This window comes from Bos indicus, chromosome 1, assembly GCF_029378745.1.
Source record: "Bos indicus isolate NIAB-ARS_2022 breed Sahiwal x Tharparkar chromosome 1, NIAB-ARS_B.indTharparkar_mat_pri_1.0, whole genome shotgun sequence".
Lineage (NCBI taxonomy): Eukaryota > Metazoa > Chordata > Mammalia > Artiodactyla > Bovidae > Bos > Bos indicus.
In genome coordinates, this window is record NC_091760.1 from 5,595,743 (window position 1) to 5,606,187 (window position 10,445).

The 10,445-nt window shown below is 36.8% G+C and overlaps 2 protein-coding genes across 2 annotated transcripts; both read right to left on the reverse strand.

Moving 5' to 3' along the window:
- Nucleotides 1-426: 426 nt before the first annotated feature.
- Nucleotides 427-1,017, reverse strand: LOC109563744 (keratin-associated protein 21-1-like). The gene has a single exon (XM_019967105.2). The coding sequence runs from the start codon at nt 984-986 to the stop codon at nt 714-716; it is 273 nt and encodes a 90-aa protein (XP_019822664.1). The 5' UTR covers nt 987-1,017; the 3' UTR covers nt 427-713.
- Nucleotides 1,018-5,205: 4,188 nt separating this feature from the next.
- On the reverse strand, nt 5,206-5,639 carry LOC109562066 (keratin-associated protein 21-1-like). Its single transcript, XM_019965003.2, has one exon. It carries the CDS (start codon nt 5,635-5,637, stop codon nt 5,206-5,208), a length of 432 nt encoding a protein of 143 aa, XP_019820562.2. The 5' UTR covers nt 5,638-5,639.
- Between the last annotated feature and the right edge of the window lie 4,806 nt (nt 5,640-10,445).

Genomic DNA, 10,445 nt, shown 5'->3' on the forward strand with positions numbered 1-10,445 from the left:
AGTTCCTAATGCTCGTGTTCTTAATTCCTGTATCTAATGCTAATTCTCATGAACCTGGAGAGTGTCTCTTCCATTCTTTTAAGCTCTCAGGTCGTCTTTTGTCTACCTTGGACTTTGCATCAACTTCCTGAAGAAAGTGGCATTCTTCCTCCTCTTTGCCCTTTAGTTCCATCCTAGACACAGTGGGATTTACAAAGCACAGTTCTGAAATACTGGGAGATTTGTGCTTGGGTATGTGAGTGCCTGAGAACATAAGATACAAGAAACAGGTGGAGAAGACATTATTTCTGACACAGATATGAAAGAAGTGTTTGCATTATATCAAAGAAGAGCTCAAACTTCATGCATCACGTTTGCCCAATTTTCAACTGAGTCTACAATGCCTGGAAAAAGACTAATTCCCAAGCAAGTATGCAGAGATTTGATAGAAACAATGAACCATTTTTATTGAGAACAAGTGATTTTGTTAGGATCATCAATACAGTCGTAACAGAGAATCAGAGAATAAAGACTAACATTTGCAAAAGAGTCAGAGATACTACCAAGAAGCTTCAGGGCTCAAAGAGGCCAATCTAAAGTGGATATTTGCAGGTCAAAGCCTTTGTCAGGCATGTGATTTCTTGCAAGTGGAAGTCGTGGGTTATAAATCCTTGAATCAGCATTATCTGTAGATGCTTCATCTCAGAAGCAAAAAGGGCTTAGATGGTGATGTTCTAGAAGCAAGAAGAATAACATCTCCTGTAGCAAACTGGCCAATAGCTGCCATAGCCAGAGCCATATCCACAGCCATATCTGGTTCCGTAGCCACAGCCATAATAGGGGCCAAATCCACAGCCATATCCTGTCCCATATCCACAGCCGTATCCTGAGCCGTATCCACAGCCATATCTGGTTCCATATCCACAGCCATAATAGGGGCTGAACCCACAGCTATAGGTCTTTCCACAGCCGTAGCCACAGGAGTTGCCGTAGTAGTTACAACACATGTTGTCAAGGGAAGAGGGTTCAGGTGGACTGCAAGGCGATGTTTCTGAAGTGTGTGTGTGTCTTCTCCTTCCCTTGGATCTTTATATACTGTCACTAATTGGCAGGACATACCATTCATTCCCTGACACAGGCAGCAAATATGGAAGCAACATTATGAGCCAGTCACTGTTGACCAATAATGCTTTGCTTAAAATAGCTTCTTATTTTGGAGACTCATTTCATTTAAAGAGCATCATTTTAATTTTCCTCTGCCAAAGAATTTCTCACTAGAATCATGTGCCCAAACACAGACACCCATTTTCAAAACCTCTTATCATTTAGTATATATCTTATTTCAAAAGGCTTTGGAGGAAATGTTAAAAAAAATTCCCCTTAACTTTTTCTGTTTTATTTTCACATCTACCTCTGATTACTTGAAAACAAATATGTCTGTTCATTTTCTTGAATCATTGTAGCTTCTTGCCAGAGTTCTTCACCCAGATACCTACTGCCCAATACCAATTGGCATCTTGTTGTAGAACTCAAGGATGCTCCTAATTCTCCAGGGCACAGAACAACATGTAATAACCAAAAGGAAAATAATCCAGAATGTCAGTAGTACTGAGAATAGAAATATTACAGTATAGCTGTGTGTTTACAAATAAGTTTCTCTCTCTATGGATGTCCAAATCCAAACACACTCTTCCTTCTCACTCTAAACGAAACATCTGGACTTTCTAACGCCAAAATGTAGCCAAAAAATGTGTAGCTTTTTAAGTTTCAGTTCAGTTCAGTTCAGTTGCTCAGTCATGTCCTACTTTTTGCCACCTCAGGGACTGCAGCAAGCCAGGGTACCTGTTCATCACCAACTCCCAGAGCTTACTCAAACTCATGTCCATTGAGTTGGTGAGGCCATCAAACCATCTCATCCTCTGTTGTCCTGTTCTCCTCCTACCTTCAATCTTTTGCAGCATCAGGGTCTTTTCCATTGAGTCAGTTCTTTGCATCAGGTAGCCAAAGTATTGGAGCTTTAACTTCAGGATCAGTCCTTCCAATGAATATTCAGGACTGATTTCCTTTAGGATGGACTGGTCTGATCTCCTTGCATTCCAAGGGACTCTCAATAGTCTTCTCCAACAACACAGTTCAAAAGCATCAATTCTTTGGCATTCAGTTTTCTTAATAGTCCAAGTCTCACATCCACACATGACTACTGGAAAAACCATAGCTTTGAGTAGATGGACCTTTGTTGGCAAAGTAATGTCTTTGCTTTTAAATAGGTTGGTCTAGGTTGGTCTAGGTTGGTGTAGGTTGGTCACAGAGTTTCTTCCAAGGAACACGTGTCTTTTAAATGGCTGCAGTCACCCTTTGCAGTGATTTTGGAGCCCAAGAAAATAAAATCTCTCACTGTTTCCATTGTTTCCCCATCTATTTGCCATGAAGTGATGGGACCAGATGCCATGATCTTAGTTTTTTGAATGTTGAGTTTTAAGTGCAGTTTTCATTCTCCACTTTCACTTTCATCAAGAGGCTCTTCAGTTCCTCTTCACTTTCTGCCATAAGGGTAGTGTCATCTGCGTATCTGAAGTTATTGATATTTCTCCCAGCAATCTGGATTCCAGCTTGTGCTTCATCCAGCCTGGCATTTTGCATGGTGTACTCTGCTTAGAAGTTACATAAGCAGGGTAACAGTATACAGCCTTGACTTACTCCTTTCCCAATTTAGAACCAGTTCATTGTTCCATGTCCAGTTCTAACTGTTGCTTCTTGACCTGGATACAGATTTCTCAGGAGATGGCTAAGGAGGTCTGGTATTCCCATCTCTTTCAGATTTTCCCACAGTTTGTTGTGATCCACACAGTCAAAGGCTTTGGCATAGTCAATAAGGCAGAAGTATTTTTTTTTCTGGAACTCTCTTGCTTTTTCTATATTAAAGTTGGGGGGTGTAATTTTTGCTTATCTCACTTGCTTAAGTGTGCCACTATCTTTCATAATCAAGCAGATTCCAATATTTGTTATTTTTTACAATAAGAACCATGAAATCTTCTATCGTACACTCAAATTTCAACAACAGTGAGATGAGTGGTGATCCAGTACCTTATTGAATGCCTTCAGAAGGAACTTTCATCAAGCTTGTGATCTCATTTTCTGAGAATTTTCAGTATCAGGTATTAATCCTTCAGCTGAGAAATCATTCAACCTCTTTTTTTCTTCTGTTGATCACTAGTATAATCTTATGACTCTGCTATGTTTAATAAGGAATGATAAGCATAAAGAAAAAATATCCTCATTTCAATAATCATTATGCTTCAGTTTTCTTACCTTTCCGGTCCTCCTTGCAAGTTGAAATTATAAGTTTGCTTCATAAATTCTCTACAGTAGACACTTTGTTTTTCAATGCCTCTGCCAAAGCAGAATTTCTTGGCCACAATTCCCCTGGGTTACTGAAAAGTCTTCCATCTTTATTGCATTATTTCTAAACCTTTTCACTCAAGCCTTTTCATACCGTATGATACCTGAAGAACCACCCCTATTCTGTGCATCATGGAATAACCAGCTCTGGTTATAATACCTTGCACATAAGTTGGGTTCAATTAATATTACTCTAATAAAAAATTGATAGATTAAGTCAAATTTCTGTTGAAATATTTGTGTGTCATTTACAAACTTATAGATATTTGGGTTGATTGTCACCATTTTGTCATTTCCCTCACTGAGCTGAATGTCTCAAGTGTTCTTTAAACTAGTGAAAGTATGAAAATGTTAGTTGTCCAGCTGTGTCCACCTCTTTGCAACCCCATGGACTGGAGCCTGCCAGGCTCTTCTATCCATGGACTACTTCAGGCAGGAATACTGGGTTGCATAGTCATTGCCTTCTGCAGGGGATCTTCCCAACCCAAGGACTGACCCCAGGTCTGTGCTGCAGGCAGATTCTTTACTGTCTGAGCCACCAAGGAAGCCCTCTTTAACTAAGGGAGTCACAACATTTCAGATTTTGAAGGTATGTTAAGAGTTACTTTGTGAAGACTCTTTACTGGATATATAAGCTATCTCATACATGCTTACTAAATCATATTCTTCCAAAACTTCATGGACTTCTTTTCCCCCTTTACATTTGCTACTGTCCTTTTGAATCTTTCTTTGCAATTGGCATGACATATCACAAGGTGAAAATACCTCCCTGAAATATCTCTTTAATGCTTCAATCCTTACTCTCTTTCCCACTAAATTGTTTTATTCCCACATCCCAACTATCAGTTTGAAACTATCTTAATTATTTTTTATTTTCTTATTCTTCACCTACTAGAATGTAAACACTGTGAGAGTAGGAAATTTTTCTTTAATTTTTCTACTTTGTCTTCAGTGTCTAAGATGAGACCCTTTCAAAACTACTCAAAACTATTTACCAACTAAGTGACTGGAAACAATTTCAATATCAATGTATACAAACAAATACATTTGCATTTCCATCAAAAGCAGATGATATGATAGAATGTATTGAATTTCATATGCATTTTTTAGTCTCATGTGCTTGACACCTCTCTCTGCTTCTTATATCTCATATATGCTGGAAAATTCCCCTTGCTTTCCATTATTCCTTTAAGTACTCAGGCCACCTCTTGTTTATTTTGGAATTTGCATTAACTTCCTGAATAAAGTATCATTCTACCTCCTCTTTCACCTCCAGCTCCATCCCAGACACAGAGAGATTTGCAAAGCACAGTCCTGAAATACTGAAATTTGTGCTTATATAACTGAGTGCCTAAATGTGAGAAAAACAAGAAATAGGTGGGAAAGACATTATTTCTGATGCAGGTATAAACAGAATCGCTTATATCAAGAAGGACTTCAAAGTTCAGCTTCATATTTGTTCAGTTTTCAACAGAGGCCATAACACCTCAAAACAAAAATTATGCACAAACAAATACACAGAGATTTGTTAGAAACAATGAACCATTTTTATTGATAACAAAGGACTTCCCCGACAGTAGGGTATTTGGATCATTACTACAGAGAGTCAGAGATTAAGGGAGTAAAGGTTAACATTTGGAAAAAAGATGATACCACCATGGAGCTTCAGCCCTCAAAGATGCCAATCTTAAAAACGGTAGACAAAGGTCAAAGCTCTGTCTTGCGTGTAATTTCCTACATATAGAAATCATGACTTTTCAATCCTTGAATCAGCATTACCTTAGATGTATGGTTTCAGACGTAAATGGTGTTTTGGGTGGTGACGTTCTAGCAGCAAGAAGAATAACATCTCCTGTAGCAGACTGGCCTGTAAGTGTCGTAGCCAGAGCCATATCCACAGCCACAGCAGGAGCCGTATCCACAGCCATATCTGGTTCCATAACCACAGCCATAATGGGAGCTGTATCCACAGCCATAATAGGGGCTAAATCCACAGCCATATCCTGAACCATATCCACAGCAAGTCCCATATCCACAGCCATATCTGGTTCCATAACCACAGTCATAATAGGGGCTCAATCCACAGCTATAGCTGTTTCCACAGCCATAGCCACAGGAGTTACCACAGTAGTAACAACACATATTGTCGAGGGAAGAGGATTCAGGTGGACTGCAAGGCGATGTTTCTGAAGTGTGTGTGTCTTCTCCTTCCCATGGACCTTTGTATACTGTCAGTAAGTGGCAGAGCATACCATTCATTCCCTGACATAGATAACAAATATGGAAGCGACCATCATGTGCCGGTCGCTTTTGACAATCGATAATTTGCCTAAAGTAGCTAGTTACTTTGGAGATATTTAAAGAGCATCATTTTAATTTGCTCTGCCAGAGAATTTTTTCAGTAGAATCATGTGCCTCTAAACAGATACCCATTTTCAAATTTCCTATCATTTAATATATATCTTATATTAAAAATGCGAGGAGTAATGTAGAAAAATTTTGCCCCCTTTTCCTCTCTTTATTCTTAAATCATTTGCCTCTGGTCATAAGAAATGAATATTCCTACTTCCTTTCTTGAATCATTGCAAATTCATTTATAGAAACCAAAGATGCTGATGAAACTGCAAGGCACAAAAAGCCCCCAACAAGAAAAAAATCTTGTCCAAACTGTCAATAGTAGTAAGAAAAGAAATCTTGGTTTATAGCTACATATTTATAAATGTATTCTATTTAATTCTATTTAAATGAAAGTGATGAGAATGAGCATCCTTGTCTTATTCCTGAATTTAGCAGGAAAGATTTCACCTTTTCACCAATGAGTATTATGTTGGCTGTCAATTTGTCATAAACAGTCTTTATTATATTCAGCTATTTCCCCCTAAACCACTTTGATGAGAGTTTTTAACTTGAATGGATGCTGATTTTTAAAACTATTTTTATGCATTTATTGAAGTGACCATGTATTTTTTGTCTTTCTTTTTGTTAACATAGGTGTATCACAGTGATTGATTTGCACATGTTAAATTGTCTTTGTGACCTGGGATTAAATCCAAGTTGATCACAGTGAATGACGCTTCTTTGTATTTTTAATTTGGTTCGCTAACATTTTGTGGAGGGTTTTTTTTTTTTTTTTTGGAAGTGTTTTTCTCTAGTTTAGCAGCAAGGTAATGGTGGTCTAGTATTGGGATAAATTAGGGCATGTTCCCTCATCTTCAGTTAGTTGGAATGGTTTGAGAAGGATAAATATAAGTTATTTTATATATGTTTGGTAGAATTCCCCTGGAAATTTTTGAATTGCTGCTTTAATTTCACTTCTGGTAATTGGCGTGTTCAAATTATTTGCTTCTTCTTAACTCAGTCTTGGTATGCTCTGTGTTTCTAGAAATTTGTGTTTCTTCCAGGTTATCCACTTTGTTAGTATATAACTGTTCACAGTATTCTCTTATGATTTTTTGTATGTCTGTGGTATCTCCTAGTCCTAGGGATTGGAAGGTAGAAAACCATATACCCTGAGGAGGAAATCTGTGAAGTGAAGTGAAGTGAAAGCTATTCAGTCGTGTTTGACTCTTTGTGACTAGAGCCTGCCAGGCTCCTCTGTCCATGGAATTCTCCAGGCAAGAATTCTGGAGTGCATAGCCATTCCATTCTCCAGGGGATCTTTCCAACCCTGTGATCAAACCCAGGTCTTTTATATCTTCTGCATTGCATGCAGATTCTTTACCATCTGAGCCACCAGAAAAGTCCACATATAGTCCTAATTATGGGAATCTTTAGAACATATTTCACGTGGATATTTAAAACCTACTGTATAATAAGCCTTTGATCTTGACTCAAATGCCTTACTGCAAGATGATACTTAATTCAAATTATCAAAATAGACATAGTCCTAGAAATAAAATATGTTTCTACTATGGAATAATCTTTTACTTCTGTGGAGTTTCAAAAATTTTGATATCAAATTTTTGCATAAACATGTTCCCAAGACATATGCTTTAAAAATAGAACATAAAGTTATTCTTTAGTTTCTGAACTTGAAAATATGCATGATTCCATGTCCAGTAAGTTGACATAATGTTGACACTGTATTTTGGGTAATAAATTACTATACAAAATCGCTTAGTCAGAGTGCAAAAAGGTCAATAGGAAGGTAATTTATATTCAGAGGGGTTTTGCTTCCTCATCATAAAAGCTTTTTTAATTAAGGTATACATATGTGGATACCATAGAATGACTTCTTTTACGTTACAAAGCTGTTACATTAAATTCAGACTAAATCAGGATTACAGTAAAAATAAATATGAATATTTTAAAGCAATTATTAGACAAGAATTTAAAACTATGGAATAAGAAAAATGAGATTTCAGAAATTTAATTTTTATGGAGTATAGTTGATTTACAATGTTGTGCTAGTTTCTGCAATACAGCAAAGTGAATCAGTTATATATATACCTATATCCACTCCTTTTTTAGATTCTATTCTTATATAGGTCATTACAGAATATTGGGTAGAGTTCCCTGTGCTATACAGTACATTTTTATTAGTTATCTATTTTATATATAGTAGTGTAAATATGTCATTTTCAACCTCCCAGTTTATCCCCACTTCCCCTCCCCACCCCTTGGTAACCATGCTTATTTTTTACTTCTGTGACTCTATTTCTGTTTTATAAATAGGTTCATTTGTACTATTATTTTTAGACTTCTTAGAAATCTGAAGAAAGCATATCATATATTTGTCTTTCACTGTCTGACTTACCTCACTCTGTATAAGAATTTCTAGGTCCACCTTGTCACTGCAAAAAAAAAAAAATTATTTAAAATTAAAATTTATGTTTGGATTCTAAAAAGTGCATACTTAAAAATCATGTATTAAATGATAATCACAAAAATAAATATATATAGCCAAGAGGGAAAAAATAAAAAGGAAAGTGAGATGAAGGGAATAGCATTATTGAGTAAAATTCCTAAACAGAACACTAAATAAGTATGAAACATAAGGGAAACAATTATGTAAAAATAGGTAGACCTCATTTTAGAAAGAAGAAATATGCATTTAGACAATTTAATCATATAATCAAATGTCTTTACAGTATATGTGGCTCTCCAATGTTTGAATATATGTCTGATTTGATTCATCCATTTTTATGGAAGAATATTGAGTCCAAATTATCAGGGACTGTACTCAGAGTTGGTTATTCAAGGATGCACAGAATAGGGGTTGTCTTTACTGTTTTAAACCAGTATCCAGAGATCTGAATGGAAAGGTATTAGAAATAATGCAATAAAGATAAAAGAGTTTTTCAGTAATCCAGGGATACTGTGACCAGAGAATGTGTTGGCTATGGCACTGTAAAGTAACGTTGTCTGTACCAGAGAATTTGTCAAGTAGAATTTATAGTTTTGAATTTCAAGGCAGACAGAAAAGGTAAGAAACTGAAGGATAAGAAAAATGCAATGGGATTATATGTTCTTTATGTTTATGGTTAGGGATGAAACAGCAGAGTGTTCAGATTAGACCAGTGACCAATATCAGAAAAATTGGTAGAATGATTTCTCAACAGAAGGAAAAATGTCTGATAATGAAACTTCTCAAAAATTGAAGTTGGCAGCCTTGTGAAAATCCCTGTTAAAGGCATTCAATAAAGTACTCAATCACCACTTATTTCTTTGTTGTCGAAATTCAAGTATATCCAGTGGAAAGAATGATCTTGACTTTATACTCCCTTCCAATTCAGATTTCATGGTTGTTACAGTGAAAAATAATCTAAATTTTGGAGTCTGCCAGATTCTGAAAAAGTTGATTGAAATAAAACATAGAAACCAAGATAAGCAAAAAAAAAAAGAAAAAATGCCCCCCTACCACAACAAACAAAGCAACATGACTGAATGTTTGGTCATGAAAGGTTGAATGTTTGGTATGAAGTTACATTTCAAGTAGTGAGGCAAGACATAGTTTTAATAAACTTTGACAAGTGCTTTGACATGTGTCTGCACATTAGAGCCAGGAGGTGCTGTTGATGGTGGCTTAGTTGCTAGGTCATGTCAAACTCTTTGCAACCCCATGGAATGTATAGCCTGCTAGGCCCCTCTGTCATTGGGATTTCCCAAGCAAGAACACTGGAGGGGGTTGCCATTTCCTCCTCCAGGGGATCTTCCAGTCCCAGGGATCGAACCTACATCTCTTGCATTGCAGGCAGATTCTTTCCTGAACCACTAGGGAAGCTCCAGGACCAAGAGGAGGATGATCCAGTTCAGACAATAACACGGAGGAAAGGCATCTCACAGGAGCTGATTACAGATCTGAATTTTGATGTACAAATAGATTTTTTTTAAGCCAAGAAATTTGGTGGCAAGTAAAATATTAACAGCAGAAGAAATGATACTCATTCCCCTCTTTTACATGTCAAAAAGGTAAGTGTGTTAGAGAGGATTATTTAGAAGAAAGGAGACATTATATTTCAAAGTCACAATGAACATTTTTGTAGAAGGTTGAGAACTTTTGATTAATGTACATATGAATAAGGATAAAACTGAGTTTTGTGGTACTTGATGTCATGAATGTATTAGGAGCTGAAGATGGGCTTTTGCTATAGTATCAAAGTGACCCTACTTACCTTTAGCCTTTGAACTAAATGTGTAAGGAAGAGTAGTGATAGAAGAAGGTAAGAATGATTGAGTGAGGGGAATGGACTAACATCTCATAACACAAAACTCTGATAAGACTTTATGTGAAAAAAATGAGTTTCTGGTCTAACTAAGGACTTCTGATTCTTCAGGCGAATAAAGTTGGTTAAACTGTTAAAGTCTCATCAGTGGTGATACTCAGGTAGCTACAAAAAAGAGAGAAAAAGAGGGCTGCTCCATTTGAACAGGACCTTCCATTGCCTGGTACATGGAAGAAGAAATTACAAGAAGGAACACATGCAGCATACTGTCTCCACGCCTGTAAGTCTTCACTCTTCCAGGGAAAGGACTTCATTTTGAACTATCAGATACTGATCAGATACTTAGGATTTCAGGAGTAGGACAAGGCAGGGGTAAGGAATGCAGAAAGGGTAGTGATTCAG